Below are 27897 nucleotides of genomic sequence, written 5' to 3'. Positions count from 1 at the left end.
TGAGCTGGACTTCTTTTTTCTGAAATGAAGGAAATGTACTTTTTAAAAAGTTATTAAAAAGTGTACATGGATGGAGAATTTTTGTGTTTAACTAAAAGTAGTAAAATGCTAGAAAGTTTTGCTTTCCTATTTTTGTTTGAATAAACATAAGACTCAAGAATTGAAATTTACTGTATGTTATCACTGAAAATAGTGAATTTATATTTTATGTAAGTGTGGACATACTAGATAAAAGGAAATACCTATAGGTTGAGCCAAGATTTTCTTTAGAAAACAGCCCTTGGTTCCTCTTTGATATATGGTTGGATAAGGGATTGAGGAAGTTGGCTTCCATCCTTGGAGCATGGCCATAGTGATTTTATTCTAGAAAAAGTTCAAAGTGGGTAATACCTGTTGTTTACTTCCATGGTCATTATAAAACTCTCAAGTCATCTTTGAACATGTAGTTTTAAACAATCAATTTTTCAGTGAAACTTCTAAGATAAAATAGTAGTAAAATGCAACTTCTTCCAGAATCTGACTTCCCAGTCAACATAATAGTTTTGTCTGCAGAATTACTGGGTATAGGCCAGTTAAATGTCTGAGAATAATTTTTCAAGAATTTTAGTTTCATGGCAGATCTTATAACAGTAAATAGATAACAGGAATAATTGTTTTTTAAAGTGACTGGTTTCTTTGTTGATAACATCTCTTCTGCATAAAGAAAAATAGATCAGCAGGGTTCTATGTATCCACCTGATGTAGAATTTTCTTAAGGCATTAAGCTCTAAGCTGAAAAGATAAGAGTAATGTTAAAATACATACTTGATATATCTGATTGATGCTTTCAATATTAATATGAATTTTGGCTTCTTGTAGGTTCTGCAAATCAACAAGACTTTTCTTCAGGGAGGAGTGAAGATTTGGGAACAGTTCAGGAAAAGTCTACCAAAAGCCTTGTAATAGGTCCTCTTGATTTTCGCTTGGACAGCAGTGCAGTACACAGAATTTTAAAAATGGTTGTTTGTGCCTTGGAACATGAATATGAACCATATAGTAGACTAAAACCAGGTTTGTTTTGGCTTAATTTTGAATCTCTTGCAAGTTGATTTGAATGACACTTCCCTAGTAGCTCAGATGGTAAAGCATCTCACCTGCAATGTAGGAGACTGGGTTTGATCCCTGGGTCCAGAAGATCCCCTGGAGAAGGAAATGGCAACCCACTCCAGTATTCCTGCCTGGGAAATTTCATGGACAGAGGAGGGTTGCAACGACACGACTGAGCGACTAACACACACATGCAAATACAAATGATGTATTTAAAATAAGAGCTAATAGAACCTTCATCCAAAGATTAGTGCCTGTAAAATCACATAACACAGTGCCATAAATGCTTGGTATGTTCATGAATTCGTTTTTTGCAGCTTGTTTGAATGTGTGCTCCATGCCAATCATACTGATGAGTGCTAGGAATGATACCATTCAGTATCACAGTGATCGAAGTCTGACCCAACCACTCATCCTGAAGAAGCTGAAGTTGAACTGTTCTTTAAAGACCTACAAGACCTTTTAGAACTAACACCAAAAAAAGATGTCCTTTTCATCATAGGAAACTGGAATGCAAAAGTAGGAAGTCAAGAATTACCTGGAGTAAAGGCACGTTTGGTCTTGAAGTACAAAATGAAGCGGGCAAAGACTAACAGTTTTGCCAAGAGAATGAACTAATCATAGGAAACACCCTTTTCCAATAACACAAGAGACTCTCCACATGGATATCACCAGATGGTCAGTACCGAAATCAGATTGATTATATTCTTTGCAGTGGAAGATGGAGATGCTGTATACAGTCAGCAAATGCAAGACCAGGAGCTGATTGTGGCTTAGATCATGAGCTCCTTATTGCCAAATTCAGACTTAAATTGAAGAAAGTAGGGAAAACCACTCGACCATTCAAGTATGACCTAAATCAAATCACGATTGTATTGTAATTTGTACAGTAGATTGTACAGTACGAAGTGACAAGGAGATTAAAGGGATTGGATCTGATAGAGTGCCTGAAGAACTGTGAATTGAGGTTCATAACATTGTGCAGGAGGTGGTGATCAGAACCATCCCCAAGAAAAATGAATGCAAAAAGGCAAAATGGTTGTCTGAGGAGGCCTTACAGATAGCGGAGAAAAGTAGAAGAGCAAAAGGCAAAGGAGAAAAGGAAAGATATATCCATCTGAATGCAGAGTTCCAAAGAATGGCAAGGAGTGATAAGAAAACCTTTCTAAATGATCAGTGCAAAGAAACAGAGGAAAACAGTAGAATGGGAAAGACTAGAGATCTCTTCAAGAAAATTCGAGATACCAAGGGAACATTTCATGTAGAGATGGGCACAATAAAGGACAGAAATGGGATGAGCCTAACAGAAGCAGGAGATATTAAGAAAAGGGGTCAGGAATACACAGAACTATACGAAAGAAAGATCTTAATAACCCAGGTAACCATCATGGTGTGATCACTCACCTTGAGCCAGACACCTTTCAGTATGAAGTCAAGTGGGCCTTAGGAAGCATGACTATATACAAAGCTAGTGGAGGTGATAGCGTTCCAGCTAAGCTATTTAAAATCCTAAAATATGCCGGGAAAGTGCTGCACTCCATATGCCAGCAGATTTGGAAAACTCAGCAGTGGCCACAGGACTGTAAAAGGTCAGTTTTCATTCCAATCCCAGAAAAAGGCAGTGCCAAAGAATGTTCAAACTACTGCACAGTTGCACTCATCTCACAGTCAAAGTAATGCTCAAAATTCTCCAGACTGGGCTTCAACAGTACATACACAGAGAACTTCCAGATGTTCAAGCTGGAATTAGGAAAGGCAGAGGAACCAAAGATCAAATTGCCAACATCCATTGGATGATAGAAAAGAGAATTCCAGGAAAGCATCTGCTTCATTGACTACACTGAAGGCTTTGACTGTTTGGATCACAACAAATTGTGGAAAATTCTTCAAGAGATGGGTATACCAGACCACCTTACTTGCCCCCTAAGAAATCACCAACTTGATGCACATGAGTTTGGGTGAACTTCGGGAGCTGGTGAACTCGGGGAGGGCTGGCGTGCTGCAGTTCATGGGGTCGCAAGGAGTTGGACACGACTGAGCGATTGAACTGAACTGAAATGAAGAAATCTGTATGCAGGTCAAGAAGCAACAGTTAGAATGGGACATGGAACAATGGACTGATTCCAAATTGGAAATGAGAATGTCTAAGCTGTGTATTTTCACCCTGTTTAAGTTCTTTGCAGAGTACATCATGTGAAATTCCAGGCTGGATGAAGCACAAGATGGAATCAAGATTGCTGGGAGAAATATCAATAACCTCAGATACGCAGATGACAGCATCCTTAGGGCAGAACGTGAAGAGGAGCTAAAGAGCCTCTTGATGAAAGTGACAGAGTAGAGTGAAAAAGCTGGTTTAAAAGTCAACATTAAAAAAAACGAAGATCATGGCATCCGGTTCCATCACTTCATGGCAAGTTGGTGGGGAAACCATGGAAATAATGACAGCCTTTATTTTCTTGGACTCCAAGATCAGATGCAGATGGTGATTGCAGCCATGAAATTTTAAAAGACACTTTCTCTTTTGAAGAAAAGCTATGACCAAACTAGACAGCATATTAAAAAGCAGAGACATTACTTTGCTGACAGTGTTCCCTGTGATCAGAGCTATGGTTTTTCCACTAGTCATGTATGAATGTGAGAATTGGACCATAAAGAAGGCTGAATGCCAAAGTATTGATGCTTTTGGACTGTAGTGCTGGAGAAGACTCCTCAGAGTACCTTGGACGGCAAAGAGATCAAACCAGTCTGTCCTAAAAAAAAAAACCCTAAATATTCATTGGAAGGACTGATGCTGAAGCTGAAGCTCCAATACTTTGGCCAACTGATGTGAAGAGCTGACTTATTAGAAAAGACCCTAATGCTGGGAAGGATTGAAGGCAGGTGGAAAAGGGGATAACAGAGGATGAGATGGTTGGATGACATCACTGCCTCGATGGACATGAGTTTGAGCAGGCTTCGGAAGCTGATTATGGACAGGGAAGCCTGGCGTACTGCAGTACATGGGGTCTCAAAGAGCTGGACACTGCTGAGCGACTGAACTGAGGATAGTATGTACAAAAAATGATGTCAACACCAAATGTTTTGGAGGATGTGAGGAAGGCTAGATTACTGATTCATTACTGCTAAGAATGTAAAATGGTGCAGCCATTCCTAAGAACAGTTTGACAGATTTTTTAAAAAACTTAACATGCAGCTGCCATGTAGCCAGCAACTGCATTCCTGGGCATTTAACCTAGAGAAATGAAAACTAATATTCACACAAAAAACAGTATATAATTAATTTTTATCATGTTAAGGCCAACACTGGTAGGTAATCCAGGAGACTAGGGTGACTGTTTGATGATGTTGTCTTAGACCCAGAATTCCTTCTATCTTGTTTTCCTGCCATCTGAGGTACACCTCTTCTGCATGCTCAATGTTGACCCAGCATTACAATGTCTGATTTTAATCTGTATCAAGTGGGGTAAGAGAAAATATTAGGTATGTAGTTTCATTTAATGACATGGCTCAGTCATCTCATTGACCCAGACTTAGTAGTTGTCCTTGTACCCTGCAGCCAGGGAGGTTGGAAAATATGTTCTCTAGAAGGAGTCCATCCACTTGACTTAAAATTCAGATTTTTTTTTTTTGTTAAAAAAAAAGCCATTTGCAGTCTCTTCCACAGTTGGATTATGCTATTTACACACATACATACACATGTGCATATACGTGTTTATGTAAAATGAATTATTTGAAGGAGTTTATAATTTCAGAAATATGACCTATGTAAAGAAACTGCTGCTAATTGACTTCATACATGCAGTTCTCATTCTGAGTAATTAGCAGTTCTCCTCCACTCGTTTTTTTAGTTATTTCATTTAAATGTAATATATGTACTGGAAAGCACACAAAATCTTAAGGGTAAAATTTTGTGGATGTTGTAAACTTAGGCACATCTATATGATTAACTGTTCAGGGTATGGAACCTTACCAGCACTGCAGAATACTCCTTGCCCTCTTTTGATTGTTACTCTGACCCCCAAGGGTAAATACTCTCCATACTTATCCTATATTTATTGTGGCATATTTTATTTAAAAAATAATTATTTTTTAATTAAAAAAATTTTTTAAAATTTATTTTTGACTGTACTGGGTCTGTATTGCTGCACGTTGGCTTTCTCTGCTTGCCGCGAGCAGGGCTGCTCCTTGTTATGGTGTGCGGGCATCTGACTGCAGTGGCCTCTCTGGTTGTGGAGCACAGGGTGTAGACATCCAGGCTTTAGTAGTTGTGGCACACTGGCTTAATTGCTCTGTGTCGTGTGGGATTTTCCTGGACCAGAGAGTCACCCCATGCTCCCTGCATTGGCAGGCAGATTCTTAACCCCTGGAGCATATCTTTTGGCACATTTTAGAACTCATGAATACCATAGGCACACAGTGTGTACTCATTTGTCTGTGACTTTAGTTTACATTATGTTTGTGGTATTCATTCTCCTTTCCTTTCAGTATCCCCTTTTTTGAATATACCATAACTTATCCATTTTACTGATGATGAGTTTTTGGTTAGTTTTTAGTTTTTGGTTACTATGGTAGTGATGCTACCAAAATTCTAGTACATCCCTTCTGATAAACATATGTATTCATTTCTGTTGGGAATTTAAGAGTAGGATCACTTAGGTAAAGTGATTATGTATGTTACCTTTAGTATATATTTCCAGACCATTTTCCCAAGTGTATGTCTGTCAGTAGTGCCGGAGACGTTTAGTTGCTCTTGATCAGGGGTTTGGTCAGTTATGACTTACTGCCTCTTTTTGTACAGCTCATGAGTTGATAATGGGTTTTTCATTTCAAATATTGGAAAAAATACAAATAAGGTTGACATTTTGTGACACATGAAAACTATATGAAATCTAATTTTCATTTTTTATAGATAAAATTTTATTGGAACATAGTCATACTCATTCAGTTATGTCTGTGGCTGCTTTTGTAATTCTGTGGCAGAATTGAATAATTGTGACAAACTAACACGCAAAACCTAAAGTATTTTCTTTGTGGCTCTTTATAGAAAAAGTTTGCTGGTCTTGATCTTCAAATTTGGAGAACTAATTAATTTTTTAGTTAACTGAGGAAATTATTTAAAAATAATTTTTCATTGAATTTTTATTATTTCATTTTAGATACTAAGGATGAAAGTGAAACAATGCTGAATCCTGAGGAAGTGGCCTGTTTGGAGGAATATATTCCTACTCGACATACAAGTGTTACTCTCCTCAAATGTACCTTCACAATTTTCATGGCTGAATTCAATTTGCTGGATCATTTGCTACCTGTTATTATGGGGGAAAAGGTATACTTTGTCATTCACTACTTGTTTTCTCATATATACATATTGTTGGTCCTATGATACTGTAAGAGTAAGTTGTGTAAGAGAGTATCTTTTATATAGTTATCCATGATGATGTTAAGCAATGTAACTATGATTGTTAATTCTTAGTAAGATGAGATGGTTAGATAGCATCGGTTACCCAATGGACATGAATTTGAGCAAACGGTCAAGGACAGGGAAGCCTGGTATGCTGCATTCCATGAGGTCACAAAGAGTTGGACATGACTTAGTGACTGAACAACAACATGTATAAATAATTAGATAGGTTAACGTCAAGCCAAAACTGTATGAAGAAATGGTGAAGCACATGGGTGTAGATACCAGACCGTGTATAAGCTATGACACCTTTGAGACTTTGCTTTATATCTAATCTCTAACCCTTGTCTTCCTTTTCTGAGAAACAAAAGAAAATTATAAGTTTTCCTTTAGGCTGATAGTCATCCAGTAAAGAAGCAAAAAGTCCCAGATAGATTCAGATAGTTAATTACTTAATAGACAGCAAAAGCAAGTCAGTAATTGTGTCAGCTCATCTTTTCCCTTTTGGGACAACCCTGAATCTAGGGTGCCACCTGAGCTCCAGCACACATGGTAGGGTACCTTGATGACAGGGATTTGATTCCAATTACAGTGTACTGTGAAAGAGTAGATGGAAAACCCCCTGAATGAGGGATGCTAATGAGAAAATTTCCCATAGCAGCATTTCTCAAGATGAGAAAATTTCCCATATCAGCATTTCACAAGATGAGAAATTGAGTGAGAAACGATCTTTTAGTAGTTCTATTTTCCCCTGTTTTGATAATATCACAGGATGCTCTGCCATTAGGTCTCTTGTGGTTTAAGCCTTACTTTGTGGTCTGCGTGGATTTTAAGATTGCCAGGGTACTGGCATTTAACATTTCCCCCAAAGTACCTAGCTCCTAGAATGATTTAGAATATTCAATGAGATAATGTGTCTAAACCATTTTGCACATATTAGGAACCCAGTGAATATGTTTGTTAACACTTATTAGATGATTAATATTTTAGGTCCATAACCAATGTATTGCTTTCTGAATTGGCTATATACATATAAGGTATTATGTGTTATTTTTAATTTATTATTTTGGGGGATACACTTCTTTGCATGGTGACACATTGATTATATTAAATAAAAATTGTCCACACTTTAAATAAGAGCTTGTGAAGGTATGACAAAGAATTAAGATGCATTAATTTCATTTTGTGTATTTGTTCTCTGTGAGCCATTGGTAATTTATTCATTGTGTTGCTGGGTAAAGAGATCATCTGGTAAAATTTTAAAGGAGAAAAATTAAAATATGATAGTATAGACTTGGATTTTAAAGTAACCATGATTAATAAGTTGAAAGAAACAAAAAAGTAGAAGCGTTCATAAGATTTCACTGCATTAAAAAAAGAACAAAATGAAATTCTGGAACTGAAAACAGTAACATAAGCTAGAAAAAAGAGGATAAAAAAAGATACACTATTTAATTGCCAATCAGAGGAAGGATAGAATGGCTATTTTAGAATCAGAAAATGTAGAGCTTAAGACAAGAGTTACGAGTAGAAATAAAAAGTCATTCCATATGATATGTGTTGACTCAAAGAGTGAACATTAGATAATTATCAGATGATATGTTGAATGAAAGAAGCAGACATATGTATATACTTATGTGTGATTTTGTTCAAGTGAAGTTGACTAACAGACAGAACTAATCTGTGATGATCAAGGTGAGAACATTGGCTGCCCCTGGTGGGGCCCTACCAGTGTGCTTGAAATGTGTGGTGATTACATACATGGAAATTTGTTGAGCTGTATGTTTAAGATTTGTATGCTTTACTGTATATTATATCTTCACTTCTGAAGTGAAGTAGCTCAGCCGTGTCCACTTTTTTGTGACCCCATGGACTGTAACCTGCCGGGCTCCTCCATCCATGGGATTCTCCAGGCAAGAATAGCGGAGTGGGGTGCCATTTCCTGCTCCAAGGGATCTTCCTGACCCAGGGATCAAACCCGGGTCTCCGACACTGCAGGCAGACTCCTTACTGTCTGAGCCACCAGGGACTCCTGTATTTTAATAATCCAAAATAAAGTCTTTTAATATAGTAATTGCTCAATAAATGATGGTTTACAAATTATTTGTGAGTCAGAAAAGAAGAATTGTATGTCCAGCTTAGTTTTAGGCACAGTGTTCCTCAATAATGGCACTATTGACCTTTTGGGCTAGAGAAGTGTCACATAGCACTTACTGTCTTTAGCCAATACCTGCTAAATGCCAGTATGGTTTCCCTATTCTTGTGATGATGAAAGACGGACAAAACAATTAAATTGCCCTTCCCACATATTTTCACATACCTTCGGCTGGAGGGTCATACTGTTCCTCCTTGAGAGTTACAGGTATGGAAATAAGTTCAAGGACCATAGTTGATGGCTTGCTAATGAATTTCATACCCTGGATGTGTGGAAATTTATCTGCATTTACTCTGAGGCTTAGAAAAATTCTGTTAACACTAAAAATACAAAGCCTACCTTGAGATTCTTAGGACTTTATGAGCCTTTAGCATGTTTGTTATTTGTTATTAGTAGATATAATATGGATCAGAAATTTTTCTGTCCTACAAACTTTGCTTATTGTCAGTGTCTTTCAGATTGTCTAGAGTAGTCCACTTAGTCCTTTAGTCATCTAAATGTGAATAATAGAAGATAAAGGCTTTGCAATATCTGGGATTTGGGGGGAAATTATCAAGTTAAGAAAATACTTTCAATGTACTGAGGCATGTAGTTAGAATATTCTAGTTGACTGAAAAAACAAAAAGCTCTAGCTAAAAGGGCATTGATAATTTTGCAGTAAATAGGCCTTTGAAATCTTTTTTCTTTTTCTTAATTAAATATTGGCACGACTTGAGTACTTAAAAATAGAAGGTGTTTCTGTTTGGTTATGGTAAGAGAGTCCCATAGGAAAGCATCATTTCTAGGATAATTTGATGTCACTGCATTATTTGTCACTCTGAAGTGTCTCTAGAGGCCATGGCATACCAGTTATTTCTCCAGAAGTATAAAGTGATCATTATTATTTTCCAGAATTCAAGTAACTTCATGAATACTACAAACTTCCAGTCTCTCCGGCCTTTGCCTTCTGTTCAGATACTAGTGGATAAAATTAATCTGGAACATTCTGTGCCGATGTATGCTGAACAGTTGGTGCATGTGGTCAGCAGCCTTACTCAGCCTTCTGATAATCTGCTTCATTATTGCTATGCACATTGCTACCTTAAGGTATGAAAAGTGAATTTTCCTGTGTATTAGTATATGGTTGGCTTTGGGAGAATGAAATACATCTTTTTTTTTTTTCTGGAGTTGTAGTTTTACAGAATTAGTACCCCATTAGATGAGATTTAAATAAAATATACGTATATAGTCGTTATTCAGTATAATTAACATAAAAATAAAGATGTCCCTGTATTAAAGATTTCTTCAATTATTTGGTGTTAATAACTTGGTATTTATAAGATAATGGCAATTAAAACTTGAAGATTGTATGTATCGTTGATTTTAAGCAATGAGAAATTTTAAAACTAAGGATGTTTTAAAAAATTCATAATTTCTTTCAAGGGAATATTTATGTGAGACAGTGTTTTGCAAAGTGGGCATAACATGTTTGTTTTTAGTAATTTTCCTCTTATTGAATCCATCTTAATTTCTTAATGCAAAGGAAAAGTTTATTACTTTAAGTTGTGAAAGTCGATCAGTCGTGTCTGCCTCTTTGTGACCCCATGGACTCTCCAGGCCAGAATACAGGAGTGGGCAGCCATTCCCTTCTCCAGGGGATCTTCCCAAGCCAGGGATTAAACCCAGGTCTCCCACATTTCAGGTGGATTGTTTACCAGCTAAGCCACCAGGGAAGCCCAAGAATACTTGAGTGGATAACCTATCCTTTCTCCAGCGGATCTTCCTGACCCAGGAATTGAACTGGGGTCTCCTGCATTGCAGGTGGATTCTTGACCGGCTGAGCTACCAGGGAAGCCCCTTAGATCAAGTTATGTAAAGTTAATTGTTGGAGACTTTGTTCAGCTCTTCCATCGCTCTCTCTCTTTTATTTTTAAATAAATAAGTAATACATTCCAGTATCAGTCAGTCAGTTCAGTTGCTCAGTCGTGTCCAACTCTTTGCAACCCCATGAACTGCAGCATGCCAGGCCTCCCTGTCTATCACCAACTCCCAGAGTTTACCCAAACTCATGTCCATCGAATTGGTGATGCCATTTAACCATCTCATCCTCTTTCGTCCCCTTCTCTTCCTGCCTTCAATCTTTCCCAACATTAGGGTCTTTTCAAATGAGTCAGCTCTTTGCATCAGGTGGCCAAAATATTGGAGTTTCAACTTCAATATCAGTCCTTCCAATGAACACCCAGGACTGACCTCCTTTAGGATGGACTGGTTGGATTTCCTTGCAGTCCAAGGGACTCTGAAGAGTCTTCACCAACACCACAGTTCACAAGCATCAATTCTTTGGCGCTCAGCTTTCTTTATAGTCCAACTCTCACATCCGTACATGACTGCTGGAAAAACCATAGTCTTGACTAGACAGACCTTTGTTGGCAAAGTAATGTCTCTGCTTTTTAATATGCTGTTTAGGTTGGTCATAACTTTCCTTCCAAGGAGTACGCCTTTTAATTTCATGGCTGTAGTCACCATCTGCAGTGATTTTGGAGCCCAGAAAAATAAAGTCAGCCACTGTTACCCCATCTATTTGCCATGAAGTGATGGGACTGGATGCCTTGATCTTAGTTTTCTGAATGTTGCGCTTTAAGCCAACTTTTTCACTCTCCTCTTTCTTTCATCAAGAGGCTTTTTAGTTCTTCTTCACTTTCTGCCATAAGGGTGGTGTCATCTGCATATCTGAGGTTATTGATAATTCTCCTGGGAATCTTGATTCCAGCTTGTGCTTCATCCAACCCAACGTTTCTCATGATGTACTCTGCATAGAAGTTAAATAAGCAGGGTGACAATATTACAGCTTTGACGTACTCCTTTTCCTATTTGGAACCAATCAGTTCTAACTGTTGCTTCTTGACCTGCATACAGATTTCTCAAGAGGCAGGACAGGTGGTCTGGTATTCCCATCTCTTTCAGAATTTTCCACAATTTTTTGTGATCCACACAGTCAAAGGCTTTGGCATAGTCAATACAGCAGAAATAGATGTTTTTCTGGAACTCTCTTGCTTTTTTGATGATCCAGCAGATGTTGGCAATTTGATCTCTGGTTCCTCTGCTGTTTCTAAAACCAGCTTGAACATCTGGAATTTCACAGTTCATGTATTACTGAAGCCTGGCTTTGAGAATTTTGAGCATTACTTTCATTGCTGTGGCCACTGCTGAGTTTTCCAAATTTGCTGACATATTGAGTGCAGCACTTTCACAGCATAGGTACTTACAAATAGGTAAACTCAGATTTTGAGTAATAAGTATTTTTACTAGGCAGACAGATATATGTAATGTAAGTAGAGAGTGTATATATGTAATTCTGTTTTATGGGCTAAAGGAAACTATGCCAAGCTGAATTTAAGAACAAGTGCTAATGTAAAGTATGAAAATTAGAGGACTGCAAAAATGGACTTTTGACTTTATTGGTTCATGCTTGATGGTTTGATGTTTTAAAGTTCTTAAATATGTGTCTGTATAAAGAGAAACCAACCGAAAGATATTAGTTTTATATCACCTACAGGCATATTTAAATTTAAGACATCAAAATTTGACTGTTTTCAAACCATGCGTAATGGGAAAACACGTTTTTTAGCTATCTGTGCAAAGCTGATTTTTAAGATGTTGGAGAAGGAAATTCTACTCCCTTGATGGAGGAGTTGACAGTATTATGTTTCAAAGAGGTGTAGACACAGGATAGTATGATTCTTTAGGCGCCATTGTTTTAATGATCTATTACAAGTGTTTTATGTCATATGGAGAGTGAAAGTTATATACATAGAGAATATATTACACTTGTACTTTTTTATTTATTCCCAAAATTAATACACTGAGGTGTATTGGCACAACTTGAATATCAGATTATATTTTTAAGAATATCTGCCCTGTTTTATCAAAGCAAGTCTAATTTTGGGCAGTTCTTTCCAAGGTATTATACTTACATGGGATCATTCATTTGGCAAATGCTGAGTTTTTTCTGTTTTGCAGATACTTAAAAATGAGTTAGGCATGCCCCATCCTTGAGGAAAATCATTACCAAAGCTATTGGTCACCAATATGATTGTCATTCATGCTGACATAAAAGTCATTGGTAATATATTAAATGCTCACTTGAACTTCCAGAGAACTGTAAAAGTTAAAGTGTAGTCCAGATAAAATTATGTTTTAGGAAAAGGTCTTCACTCCCTTTTTATCTAGTTGTCGTTTATATTTTAGTCAGACTCCAGCTGTAATGGAAAAGTTAAATGTCCCAGGAAGTTAGTGTTGGGCATAGTATATGTAGAAAAACTTTTCACTGATGTTAAGAATTTTGAATACTTTAAAAAATAAAGCCTTGAATCTTAATAATTTGATTGCATTTAAAAAAATTTAATTGCATTTCTAATGCTTCTTCAGTGAACTAGTACATTTTAAAACTTTAAGGATTTGGTAAAGGCTTTTAGTTTTGTGACTATTTGGAACTGGCTAAAAATACCAATTTGTTATAAAGTTTATAGCAGTTCATGTTACTTTGGGATGATTACTATAACCTTTGAAGACGTTTTCAAAGTTTAATTTCACTTTTACAGTCTTAAAAACCTATAGTGAAGGATTTAAATGTCTATTTCATGTGTTTGGCATTTTAAACTCTAATTTTCAGTTAAATACTCATGCTTAAGTTTTAATGTGTATATGTAAATGTGAATGTATTGACTATGTGACAGGATAGTAGATTCTTCCCCCTTCATGTAATGACATTTATTAATTGAGAGAGTTGGCATGGAAGGAAACATACAGATGGAACTTTCATATATCTTAACAAGTCCTCTTTATTTAACAAGTCCTCTTTATTTAACCGCTAAACCCATCTTTGAATATGTGTGGAATCAAGTAGCTAAGACATTGCAAGGCATCTGAGGTTTGAAGCATATAAAAAATACATTAGTGAAAGCATTCTGTAAATTATAGAAAAATAGATAAATTTAAGGCCTTGTCACATAGGGTGGCAAAGAGTCGGACATAACTGAGTGACTAACACAGTGACTGATTTAAGGCCTTGTTACTCATAAGGATCAGCTATGGCAAATGCTTCAGAGAGATCAAGAAGGTTCTAGTAGGATTAAAACCCTTTGACTTTCTTGGATTTGTGAATATTTAACATCAATTAAAGAGCTCTCCCTGGAGAGTTCAAGGAATTGTGCTTTCATATATGGCTGGTGGATGTGGTATCATTTGGATTTTGAAGGATTTCATAAATTTGAAAACACAAACATTCCAGTTTTCAACATATATACTGTAGTAGAGGCCAGCTTTTCTTTGAAGATTCAGATACTATTTTAGGCTTTGTGGGCTATGAGGCAAAATTTAGGATACCAAATAGGTACGTAAATAATAAGAGAACAAATTTCCATGTATTTGAGTTGACAGAATTAAAAATGCAGGATAGGACTCTATTTTTGTAATATAATTTTACTAATGAGGAGAATGAAATTCTTTTTTTTGGGATAGTTCAGTCACTGAGTCGTGTCCGATTCTTTGTGATGCCATGAACCACAGCATGCCAGGCCTCCCTGTCCATCACCAACTCCTGGAGTCCACCCAAACCCATAGCATTTACCCAACTGGAGTTTAAACTAACTTAGCGTTCCCAATCATCAAATCAGTTGTAAATGTACACGTATAAAACTTATTCTTAGCTTGTAGGTAGTACAAAAACAGTGCTTGGAATTTGACTTGTGTGCTGTAGTTAGTTGACCCTTGTCTTAGAGAAATTTTTGCATATACAGATATGTACAACTTGAGGTCTATAAATGCCCACATGAATAGTCCTCTGTAGCATAATTTTTGGTGGGAATATCAGGAAGCATAATAGTATGTATAATGTGATGCCATTTATGTAAATTAAGAAGATAAAATAGTGCTAAAGATTGTTCAGATATCAGTTCAGTTCAGTTCAGTTGCTCAGTCGTGTCCAACTCTTTGCGACCCCATGAATCGCAGCACGCCAAGCCTCCCTGTCCATCACCAACTCCCGGAGTTCACTCAGATTCATGTCCATCGAGTCAGTGATGCCATCCAGCCATCTCATCCTCGGTCGTCCCTTTCTCCTCCTGCCCCCAATCCCTGCCAGCATCAGAGTCTTTTCCAATGAGTCAACTCTTCGCATGAGGTGGCCAAAGTACTGGAGTTTCAGCTTTAGCATCATTCCTTCCAAAGAAATCAAGGGTTTATAAATGTGTAATAAAAGAACGGAATGCATTCTGAACTCCTGAAAGATCGAGGCATGATGGGGGATGGGGTTCATTGAGACTAGTGTGAGGGTTTACCTTTATTGAGGTAACATGAATACCATAAAGTCATCTTTTTGAAAGAATAGAAATCAGTGATTTTAGTCTTTTCACAGAGTTAAAGCAGCCATCACCATTATCTAGTTCCAGAACGTTTTCATCACCCCCCCAAAAGAAAGCATTAGTATTTCCTCTCCATTTACTCCTCATACTTCTATAAACACTGATCTACTCTCTGTATGTATTTGCCTAGTCTGGATATTTTATGGGAATCATACCACGTACAGTCTTTTGTGGTTGACTTCTTTTCACTTAGCGTAATGTTTTTCAGAGTTCATCCATGTTGTCTCATGTATCAGTACTTTATTCCATTTTTATAAGAGAATAATACATTGTGTGGATATGTGCTCTATTTTTTTATGCATTTATCTCATTGGTAGACACTGTTATTTCCAATATTTAGCTGTTCTGAATAAGATAGCTATGAACATTTCTGTGTAGTTTTTGTGTAAACACAAGTTGCATTACTCTTGGGTATATACCTTGGTGTGCAGCTGTCTGTTCTTTAACATTTCTAGGAGCTGCCAAACTTTTTTTCAAAGGGATTCTTGCATTGTTTTACTGTCCCAGTAGTAGTGGCTCAGGGTTCTTCTCCACATCCTCACTGACACTTGTTACTGTCTTTTTGATTTTAATCATCTTAATGATTGTGAACTGGTGTCTTCATGTGGTTTTGATACATTTCCCTAGTGACTAATGATGTTGAGTTTTCTTTTCATGTGGTTCTTGGACATTTGTTTATATTCTTTGGAAAATATTAAAATCTTGCCCTTATGTATTCTGAAGGCTTTTATTTCATTAATGCTATAGGTGACAGCATGAGAATATTCATTTAAAAAATCTGGGTGATGAAAAAATTTGTTATTACTTATTGTTTCCTAACTTAAATTTTGTTGGAAAAAAATTAGAAAATACTTGGTTTTTCTGCATAAGGTGTCAGTTTCAGTCCAAAGTTTGTTTTTGTTTCAATGAATACCTCACTAGAAACTAGATTTAGAGGGCTTAAGGAATGAGTAGGCAATGAAAAAAATGTATCATTTTACAGCCTACATTTTAAAGATTTTTGCTGATGCCAAATAAGAAATGGAATTTCACTAATGGTTGGAGGGGAGAGGTAGTGGTAAGATTGTTTTTTTCCTTTAAGAGTAAGTGGAGAATCAACCATACGTTTTTGGATAGGGGAAGGAAGTGGTAGGGTGAGGAAGTAAAGCAGTGAAATTGTGAGCTAAAAGATGAGCTAAATCAAATGAACCATCATATTGCTGTTCCAGCATTCTGGAGAAGCCCTTTGTGCTTTTTAGACTTCATTTTCCCCTTATTTAAGAAGAGGTGATTTAGTTCAATTGTTCTCTAATAGAATTTTTTAAGAGATGGCAGTACATGTTTAACTTTTCATTTAACGTGATATATGTCATCTTTCTCAAGTTGGTATTTCCTTCAGCTGAGACTTCTATTAGTAGTTGCACTTAATTGTTTCATACATTCTTTTTGCCTCAGACTATTGGTTTGCAGTGTTAAGTACTTTTATTGTATTTCTAAATTTATGAACAGTCCTAATGAAAACAACCTCAATTCATACAGTGCTGATTTCCCTTTTCTGGATAAAGTATTTGTAATCTTGACCAAGTGTTGTTGAGAGGTTATTTGGTTATATAGGTATTGCAAATCTTCGCGTCTTATTGCTATTATTTAAAAGAGTTGAAAATTGGTTATTTTGAAATAATTATTTTTGATGTGGTAGATAGGCCCTTTTCCCCTGTAGTTTATACTTGAATGTTACCTGGAGTCCTCTCTGGGTAGTTTGTAAATTTAGTAAAAGCTTAAAAAAATTACTGAATAATATGCAGGACTTTCTCCAAAGTCTTTTGCAGTTCTGAAAACAACCAGCAGGGGATCTCCTCAACACCCAGTTTCCATCTGAATACATTAATGATAGCATCTGTGATTATACTGTTCGGACATTTATAGACTATTAGAAAGTAGCTTGAGAGAGTTCTTAGTTGAACACAGATAATCTAGTTTGACAAAGTTTTACCCTGATTTGTACTTTAGAAATATTTGGAAGTTGGGCATTGTTTTAGTAATCATACTTTGTATCAAGTAGTATTGATAATTATAAGTTTCAGAAACCTTTAAATACTGGGTCTTTCAGAGGAAATGTGAAATTCTGAAACTGTATAGTTCCCAGAAGTTCTTTGCATATAGTGTTTCTTAGAGCAAGTCTTCAAAGAATGTAAGTGTGGAATGACTTAATTTTTAAAGTTGACCAGTTAAATATTAGAAACATGCTTTTTTCTTCTCAGTACTTTCTTGTATCTTGGTTAATAGTGGGATTTATAGGAATCAATAGGTATATCACTTTCATTTTTCTTGATAGCAATTAAGTAGATCTTTTGAAATTGTTTGAAAATGCGAAATTCTGATGCCTGTTTTCCAGAAAATTACTTTGTTTATTGCTAACTGACTTTACAGGAAAAGATTTGACATTGTCAACTTGATAAATTATAGCACAATAGCTTTTTGAGACTGTTTGAAAGTAGTTTAATACTGCTTTCTAAGAAATTGATTATTAGTTTATATTCAAAATTGGTTATTGAGGTATTTTAAATATGTTTTTTTGTAGATTTTAGGAGCTAATATTAATCCTAGAGGTAAGAAAGTTAGTGCTTTATAAACTGAAGGAATAAAAAATAATTATGAAAGATAAACTTTGGGCTTAAACTGCTTTTGCATGTTGTTCAAAATAGTAACTTCATTTTGTATCTCTGTGTGTTTCCAGTTTGAAACATTTACTTTATTGAAAATAGTGGAAGAAGAAATATCATATTCAGTTCTCTGCAGTGTTTCATGTAAAATGTGATATTACATGGATTCTTCCTATTAAGGCAATGTAGTGTTCAGGAATTTTAGGGAGTGTGATCTACTTGTTTTAAGTATAAACATATAAAAAGTAATTCATGCCATTTACCAAATTTCCTGAGGTGAAAAACCTCTTCCCTATCCTTTTCACAAAAGAAAGGGAAAAGATGTAACATTTTTTAGGATATATTTGGATATCCCTTTTGTGTGTGCATACTGTAAGTTGAAGGCAAAATACTTTTAAGATTGTTTTCGTTGTAGTTAATGTTCTTTGAGGCATAAAATGATATAACAGTAATTTATTAATGTTAATATCTGTGATGTGTACAATGTAATCAGTTGTCTTAACAGAATATGTACATTTTAGACTGTAAAATGCTAAGTGAGAATTATGTATAGAGATAAAATATGAAACTTAAAATTGATCAAAAGAACAGTAATCTCTCAGGGATATGAAAGAAATACTTTATATTTAAATTTCTTAATTCTGATTTAGTTAATGTCAAAGTGAATAAAAGAAAATGTTGATGTTTGGGAAGTGCAAAAAGACATTGGAACATATTTAGTGTGCAGCTGTTGTAGAGCAAATTGAAACTGACGTATTTCATCCTGTGCTTATTAAAACTTTGTCTCTGTGAACATTTGGGTCTTTTCTTTTTGTTGCAGATATTTGGTTTCCAGGCAGGACTGACGTCTTTGGATTGTAGGGGATCTTACTGCTTACCTGTACCAATTGTTCCCTCTTTCAGCACTGCTCTTTATGGTAAACTTCTGAAACTACCCACATGCTGGTAAGTATTATGTTAAAGTGTGGTTTATGATAATTTTCAGTTACCTTAGAAGGGGAAAAAAACAATCATATCTGTCTTATGTCAATGTATTAGTTTTATATAAAACTTGAGAAAAATATGTGAAGTTAATACTTCATTTTTTTTTAAAACTGTGATGTTAGAAATCTCTTTTAAATATCTGAAATCAATTAGTTTATAGTACTTGTGGTAGAGATAACTTTTGTTGGGGTAATAACTATCAATCCATGTTGCAGCTATAGTAAAATGTTGCTGTTTCACATTGGATAGGAACTGCAAGGGCAAGTTTTTTTTTTTTTTAAATGAGAGAATACAAAATTTTTTTTAAAGTTGCAAATTAATAACAAGACCAAGGTATTTCAACTAAATACCAATTTTATGTATATTCCTAACCACTGAGAAAAGTGATTATGTCATTTATTCTTATGACATAAATCTAGTATTTTTGATGTGTCTGTGTACAGTCACTGCATTTGGGCAGAAACTGATTTTAGCCCTTACTTTCATTTAGTACTGGATTCCTTTATTTGGAGGTCACTCTTCCTGAATTAAAAGAGATTTATAGAAAGAGGGTCAGTAGTTACTAATCATACCTTTTTTCCTTCAATCGGAAGCAGTGCTTTTAATGTTAAAGAAATGATTGTTTAACTGTATGAAATAAGATGAAAATATATGAAATTATATACTAGTGAAATATTTCTATATTTTAGAATATGAATTACTTCAATTATTTGAGATACATCTTTGCTTTTTTATCCTAATTAGCAAGCTTATTATTATAGGATTTTATTTTCATTAGTTATTTATGAAAAGCAACATACCTTTCAAAAAATAGATTTGACTTCTTTAAAGTACTTGATTTGTTAAAGATATATTTCCTTGAATAATATATAACTTTTAAAATGAAATTTGTAAAGTAAATGATAACATTTTCAAAGGAATTTGCCTATTGATTCAGAAAATTGAAAAGATACAGAACGTAAAGTAAACTGAGTCTTGGAGCCAGTTTTTCTATAAATTAAATCAGTTAAATGATTTTATTCTTAATTTTTCTTGATAAGTTTAATTTTGTCCTTAGGCGTCATATGGCATATTATGCCTCGTCCATATGCCTCATATGGCACTTATTATATTGTGAGAGATTGCACTTTTCAACTTTGTATTGGTGTTTATATGTTGCATTTGAGCCAAGAATTATATATTCTGATCTATTACAAAATACCATGGGATATGTCCCAGTTGATATTAACTTTAATAGATTCTTGTATCTACTGATTTATTATTCATGACACTAAAATTTTATTAGATACAGTGCTGTATTTACTGTAGAAAATACTTGTTTTTAAAAATAAAGCAGCCAAAATTTCCAAAGTGAGTTATAGACTTTATATGAAAAAAGATGAATATTTAAATAGGTAAGGCTTATTTTAAGGATGTGTGCTGATTTTAAGGATTTTACTCTGAATATTGCCAAATTTGGTTTAAGATATATCTGCTGACATCTGAATGAAAATATTCCAATTAAATACTAAAAGCATGAGATCACAGAATGGTAATATTTATTTGGATGTGATTTGCTTTTGTGCAGTTAAGACCACTTCTCCATTATTTCAGTGGTATTTTTTGCTATGCTTTACGACAGTATGTTGTTTTGAAATAGTTTCTTTAAGTTGTTTTCCTTAGCGAATACAAAATAAACTATAATTTTTAGCAGCTCTAAATGGAAAGTAATCAATACAAAAATCAGAGAGATATATCTTAGGTAAATAAAGCATATAAAGTACCAGATAAAATATATCATATAATACTTCTGTGGAATAGAAATCATAGGAGAACTGAGAATTTCATTTAATGGTTGCAGGGAGTGAGGATTATGTCAAGTCTGTCCCCATTCACAGTCTCTCCCTTCCTCAGATAATACAAGCTGTTTGGTTTTTTAAAATTCACATTCCAGAATTTCTTAAGGCATATTTATCATGCTCTATTTGTATTTCATGCAATAATGAGAAGAGCATATTCACTACAGACCATAGCTTTTGAAACAAAGGCATTTTATAGTACACTGAAAAATTTTTACTTGGTATGTTATTAATGTAAATCTAGATTTTATTTAAGTCAGCAAAATAGTTTATACTTTTTAAAATATTTCTAAATTGGGATGTTAATTTTATATGAATCTTGAAAGTAATAATATTTAATCAGGTCTGGTAATTTTAAAAATATGTGAATTAAGTAACATTGAAAAAAGGTTATCTTCCATTTAAATATTCATGGTAAAATATTTTAATCTCAGTGAGTAAGCTATTACAAAACTTTAGTTTGTTAGATTTTTTTTTTCCAAGATATTTTGGTTATATTGTATCTTTCATTCTATATTATGTAGTTTTCAAACATATAAAAATAAGCTTTTCAGAAAAGCTTTTTTATTATTTTGTATCAGGTAAAGTTTAGTTGTTTTAGTTTCTTGGAACAGGATTGAAATGTGTAGGATGTAGTGACAAAAACAGTGACCAATAATATTTAATGGGATACATTTTGAGCAGTTAATTTAAATTTTCACTTGATTCTTTTCAGTTATGAGTTTTTTAAAAAGGGCAGTAAGCGATTGATTAAAGGGCAATAAAGTATGAGCATTGTTATTGCTAGCAGAATTAAGCATTGGTCTACTGTTCATACTTATTTTTAAAATTTCTACAGTGATGACGATTTTAGGCTTTTAGATGTACTCTTAGCATTGCCATTTTTCTCAAAACAGAGAAATGATATATATTTCAACTCTTTTAAATGTTTTGACTGAAATATTAATATCTTATAGAAAAGTACATATATTACAGTGTTTCATAACTGGAGTGAGTGCTTGGTAACCAGCTTAAGAAACAAAATATCAGCATCCCGAAAGCCTCTCTCTTCCATCTTCCTCCAGTATTAGCCATTATTCTGATTTCTAATAGTGTATATTCTTGGATTTAATGTAAATGGAATCATACTTAAATTTGTGAGGTTCATCCATCCTGTGTAATGTGACTTCAGACTATTGGCTTTTGTCAGTATACAGTGTTACATTACATGAACACTGACAATCTACACGTTCTTGATCTGCAGTTTTAATTTAAAAATAAGTACTTGAAGTTTGTGTCAGTTTCTTTTTTATTCCTTTGCCATTTTTTCCTTTCCTTTAAGATGTCTCAGTTGTGTTAAGGGACATTTGATGACATTAAGTATTTTTCTGTGTTTTGATAGTCAGTGTGCTAAGTGTTAGGATTGAGGAAATAGTAAATTATAATATAGTGAAGTTGAAAGATATCTCCTCACCATAAAAACTTACAATCTAGTAGGGAAGGACACTAGACATATGTGAAAACAGTTGTCATTAAATTGCAAAATTGAGGCTTAAGCAGAATGTCTTGTTGAAAGAAATGAGAGAATTTCTCTAAGACCTCAGGAATAACTTCAGAGAAGAGACATTACAATTGGGCTTTAATGGCTGAACCAGTCAGATATCCAATTCTTGAAAGGCTAGTTAGGGTGTAGAGGCTTTTAGGTGACAACATTGTCAAACAGTAAGGGTTATTAGTTCATTAAATCTGTGAATGAATACAGTGGGGGAAGAATTTGGAAAGTTACTTCAGGCTTGTACACAAGTGAGGATGTCTACGTTTTCCATATGAACACTTAAAAATAGTTATAGAGTTAATCAAATGTTCATTAGTCCTATTTCTTTATGATCCAGCTTAAACTGCAACCATAATACAGTTTTGAGTTCAGTTTCTCCTATAATTGTGGGTTCAAAAATCTTACTCATAAGTAAGATCAAGTGATCTTACTCATAAATAAATTTGTAAATTCAGTGAAAAATTGGAATGGCTTAGAAAGTCATGGAGAAGGTAACTTTTAAGCAGGTTATTAAAGAATGGGTAGGAGTTGAAAGAGAATACTGTACTTTTTTTATAGAGTGTTAGGTTATTAGTTTAATAACGCTTTCCTAACAACCCTGTGAGATTAATATTCCCTCTTATAAAACTAAAGCTCAGAGAGGTTACATAACTTGTCCAAAGTCACACAGTTCCTAGACAAGGATTCTCACGGAGGGTTATTTAATTCCAAAGTCCTTGATCCCTACCTTACCTGAAAGGAATGAAGGTTTACATTATCTTTTGTTAATTATCTTGCCTTATAGTTAATACAGATTTCCACATGTAGAGAGGCTAGTTATGATAGTATAGCTAATATGAATTTTCCTAGTAGCAATTAATGGTAAATAGATATTATTGTGCTGCTAATCTCAGAGAATTGGAGTTATTAGGGTTAGGTGACATATTAGGTATTACGTCAATTTCTGAGTCATATTTATGGCATAGCTTTGATATATGGTCATCTATGATTGAACATTTTATACACAGGGAGTTAGCTACTTTCTGAGACAGCCATAGTCATTGTTGGGCAGCTCTAAAGCTCTTTCTTATATTGAATTGAAATCTGTTTTCTTGTTTCTTCTTTCTTCATAATTATTGCTTGCTGATTTATATCATGAGCCATTTTCATACTCGTAGTAATGGGGGAAAACACATATTTCTTTACAAGTTTAGAGTTTCCTCTAAGTATCCATTCTTAGTCCAATGCCAAAGGTATCATGGTTTTGGCTAGTGAAGTTGTTGAGCAGTTTATTTGTGGGAGGAAGATACTTCTGTGGAATCTGTGTTTAAGTTCAGTGTTAAATAGAAAATACAGGATTTGGTGCTAGCAGGTTCATGGTATTGATGAGGAGAGGTGGGGCAGATAACTGATCATTTGCTTCCCTGAAATAGAAACTGAAGCAGCCATTTTTCTGCCGTATGAATTAGTGCTTTTAGCTCTAATGGAAGCTGGGCCCTTCAAGTATAACAAAAATGCCTGTTACACTTATTAGTAAACAGAGTAAGTAACCCATCCCACAGGGCTAAAAACAGTGTTTGCTCAACTACCCAGTTTGAGGCTGCAGAAGACATAAGAGTTGGGTGTTTTTAATGTTACTCTAGATAGATCTTTTTTGTTCCTTTGTTTCCAAAGCTGTATTTATTATAATCTATCTGCTTTTGTGATTAACGTTGTCTGTGACAGAATGTAAGATATAACTGGTAAGATGTAACTGAGATGTTAACTCTCTTATTTCCATTTGAGTGGCAACAGCCTGATTTTCAGCTTTGGTTCTTCTGGTGTCTGGAATATTCTTTCATGAAACGTTTCTAACTGAAAAGAAATACCAATATCATCTACTACAGCCTTCTTATTTCAAAGATGAAAAACTGAATCCCAGCGAGGTCAAATTACTTAGTTATGAGCACACAGTTAATATCAGTACCTGAACTTGATTTTCATTTTCTTGATTCAGAGTTCTTTCAAGTGTATCACAACACCTTAAAAATTACTATCGTTTTAATTTCTATCATGGTGAAATATACCTAACATAGAGTTTATCATTTTATCCATTTGTAAGTGTGCAGTTCTGTGGCATTAAGTACATTCATATCATTGTGCTGCTGTTAACCACCATTCATATTACCACTCTCCACAAATGTTATATTCTGTACCCATTAAAACAGTAACTTCCATTACTCCCTTCAGCTCCTGGTAACTACTATTTTACTTTCTGTCCCTATGAATTTGGCTATTTTAGATACCATATGTAAATGGAATTATTGAATATTTGTTCTTTTGTATTTGACCTACTTCATTTAGCATAAAGTTTTCAAGGTTCATCCATGCTGTAGCTTATATTTCTTCCCCTCCCCTCTTCCTCCCTCCTTTCCTTCCTTCTTTTTCATTCCTTTTTTTCCCTCATAGTTCAGTTAAAGAATCTGCCTGCAATGCAGGAGACTGTGGTTCAATTCCTGGGTGGGGAAGATCCTCTGGAGAAGGAAATGGCTACTAACTCCAGTATTCTTGCCTGGAGAATCCTATGGATAGAGGAGCGTGGCAGGCCATAATCCATGGAGTCGCAAGAGTCGGACACGACTTAGCGACTAAAAAAAGAGAGAGAGAGAGAGCGAGAGACAGAGAAGGCATTTCATTGTATGTAAATGTCAGATTTTGTTTATCTATTCATGCATCAATGGATATTTGGGTTATTTCTACCGTTTAGCTATTGTGAATAACGCTACTATGAACATGAGTGTGCAAATTATCTGTTTGAGTCCATTCTTCCAGTTCTTTTGGGTATATACATAGGAGTAGAATTGTTGAATTATATGATAATTCTGTGTTTAATTTTTTGAGAAATTGGTATTCAGTGACTGCACCATCATATTCTCATTAGCAATGCACAAGGTTCCAGTTTCTCTATCATTACCAACTCTTGTTATTTTCCATTTTTTTATAATAGCCATCATATTGAATGTGAAATTTATCTCACTGTGGTTTTGATTAGCATTTCTCTAATGATTAGAGATTTTTTTGAAGGAATTTTACATACAATATTATATTACTTTCAGGTGTAAAACAGTGATTCAACATTTAAATTATGAAATGATCTTGATAAGTCTAGTAACCATCTGTTACCATATAAAGTTTTTACATTATTATTGATTGTATACCCTATACTGTATATACATCTCCATGACTTATTTATTTTATAACTGGAAGCTTGTACCTCTGAATCCCTTTTATCTGTTTCATGCAACCCCCTTACATGCCTCCATCTTTTCAAGTGTTTACTGGCCATTTATAATCATCTTTGGAGAAATATATGTTTAAGTCCTTTGCCCATGTTTAAATTGGACAGTTTTTATTGTTGAGTTGTAGGTGTTCCTTATATATTCTGTATATTAATCCCCTGTTATATAGATGTTCTTCTGTAAAGTTTTTCTCCAATTCTGTTGGACTCTTGCTTTTTAATGTTAAGTCGTCTCTACCTTAATTTAACTCCAAAGCCAGAAGCTGAGTTTATGTCTCTTATATCATTTGCTTTTTGTTTGAAATTTTAACTTTCAGATTTGACACTTATTTTCTTAAGAATTGGTATAGCTTAAGCAAGTAGAAGTGTTAATTTTGTTTCTTTAGAATAAGTCTACCTAATTTGGGGAAGAGAAGAAATAGCTGAATTTGTTAGGGTTGTTTACAAGTTTATCTTTTCAGTATTTTTTGCTTTTACTGTTTGTGAGATTATTACTTGTAATTGTTTTTCTGCAGAATGATTTTATACCTTTCTGTGATATAGGGAGATAGTTTTCTGTTTAATTTTCTCATTTTAAACATGTTTTAAAGATATATATTTGTTGAGTTCTTCAAAAGGTAGATATAGTGCTTGTCATAGAATTTACAAATCTTTAGATTATAGACAAGCTCAGTACTGCAAAATAGAATCAAAATTAAAATAGATGAACAGTCAGTTAAATGACCATTCACCTGATTACTTTCTTTCATTTAGAATAGTCTTTAGGAGGACACAGAAGTTTTTAAAAATAGTAAGAAGGTTGGGATCTTAGTACCTATTTTTAACATAAATTTATAAACACCTCACGGTTCCCATTCTGGGTTGACATATATATATGTCATATTTTGAAATTCATATACATATTTATTTTGTCACCTTTTTGTTATTAGGAATAGGAGTTACTAATTATGGAAACTTTTTAAAAATAGGTAATGGTGCAGGAATCCAAATTATTTTGGGGAGTATTATTCATTAAAAAAATACTATCTCAGGCCTACTGTTCATTGTTATTCAATTTGAAACTGAAGAGAATATTGAAATATAGCTCTTTGAGGCTTTATTAAATGGTAAGTTAGTTCAGCCAAGACACTTATTCTGATTAAAAGATTATTTCTTTAGTGATAGAGATTAACACTGAGTTTAACGATCTGATGCTAGAGAATTTGTTTTAACAAATCCAAGCAGATACGAACACTGAGATGTGTGTGGTCACATAGCTAACTGTCTCAGGATAGACTGGGATTCATATGTTAGACTCCGAAAAGATCTAGCAGTGTTCGCTTTGTAGCTCTGTCCCATCCTCTTGAAATGGACATACATTGCGGATAACAGGTTTTTAATTCAAAGTGTACTTTCTTCATCAAAGTAAGATTCAAATTTATTGAAGTGTGTGAATGGCATCTGAAAGTGGTACTTTATTTCAGATAGCTATATAGTTCTTAATAATGGATCTTTTGAAGAAGCTTAGGGAAGTTTGAGAGTAAGACATATAGCAATCTTCATTTGTCTTGGCTCAATTCATAGATTGATTTTGAGTGTGAACTTTGAATTTCCTTAGAAAAGTCTCTTTTTTGGGGGGGGGGTCTACCTAAAATTTAGATTAGACACACAAGAATGTCATATTTTGTGAGACCCTAAGCAAAGAGTAAGTCCACATTTTATAGGTTTGAAGGAAACAAAATATGTGTGTTTTTTTTAAATCTCATTAGCCTACGCATTAGAGATCCTTAAGCATGATCACAATGAAAATAGTCCATCTGATCAATTTCTCCATTACATCATATGGTAAATTTGATTTGGAAAGTTCATAGTACAAACTGTTCTCATTATAGTTTTTTTCTTTTGATTTGGGTAACTGGCTGAATTTTGTTCTTTTTTTATTGTAATAACTTCCTTTGTAGCAAATGGTTAGGTCTTACTAATACTGTGTACTGAGGTGCTGTATTTTTATATGAACTGTAATCTCAGGTCAGGCGTACAACAGTGGACTCATGCTGGATGCTCTGTGCATGATGTAACTTAATCTTCCATCTTATGGGAGTCTGTGTTGTGTGACTTGCTCTGTTTTGTTAATTCAGTCATCTTTTTATTATAAATCAAGCATTTCTTTGCATATTTCTTAGAATCTATTTTGTCTTGCTCATACTGTTTTTGTCTTCTACTAACTTTTAAAAAATGCTTAATTTTTCTTTTTTGTCTTTATTGAGTTGATCAAAGCAGGGAAGGCTGACCAGATTAGACAGGATGTGTGTTTTCCTGTTTTTGAAGAGTATTCCCCAATTTGCTACAAGTTTTTAAAAACACCAGTGAGGTTTTTCACTATGTTTATCTGCCTTTGTGCAAAGATTGTTTTTTATTTATTCATTCAGATCTATCCCACAGATAAGTGATGAATGCCCATTGTGTGCCATATGCATTGCAGGGCCCTGACTAGAGACGCACTAATAAACAAAATAGGCAAGATACTTACCTAATACAGCAGCAGAGAATACACAGTATGTTAAAGGAATCTTAAGGAGAGGAAAAACTGCTTTAAGAGGCAGTTTATATTCTCTTATATA

General features: G+C 34.5%; 1 protein-coding gene across 38 annotated transcripts in view; it reads left to right on the top strand.

The window, feature by feature from the left end:
- The window catches only part of VPS13B (vacuolar protein sorting 13 homolog B), a 784482-nt gene that overhangs the window by 91932 nt on the left and 664653 nt on the right, over positions 1-27897 (top strand). For all 38 annotated transcript variants that reach the window (XR_006060874.2, XM_060393910.1, XM_042254441.2 and 35 more), the window contains exons 13-16: positions 859-1050; positions 6243-6412; positions 9534-9728; positions 18506-18630. Coding sequence is in view for 37 of the 38 variants with exons in the window: in XM_060393910.1 (XP_060249893.1) it covers positions 859-1050; positions 6243-6412; positions 9534-9728; positions 18506-18630 (682 nt within the window). In the remaining variant the exon portion in view is untranslated. The remainder of the gene's footprint in view (positions 1-858; positions 1051-6242; positions 6413-9533; positions 9729-18505; positions 18631-27897) is intronic.

This window comes from Ovis aries, chromosome 9 (assembly GCF_016772045.2).
Source record: "Ovis aries strain OAR_USU_Benz2616 breed Rambouillet chromosome 9, ARS-UI_Ramb_v3.0, whole genome shotgun sequence".
Lineage (NCBI taxonomy): Eukaryota > Metazoa > Chordata > Mammalia > Artiodactyla > Bovidae > Ovis > Ovis aries.
The sequence above is the reverse complement of the archived record's forward strand: the minus strand, read 5'-3'. Positions and strand labels throughout refer to the sequence as shown.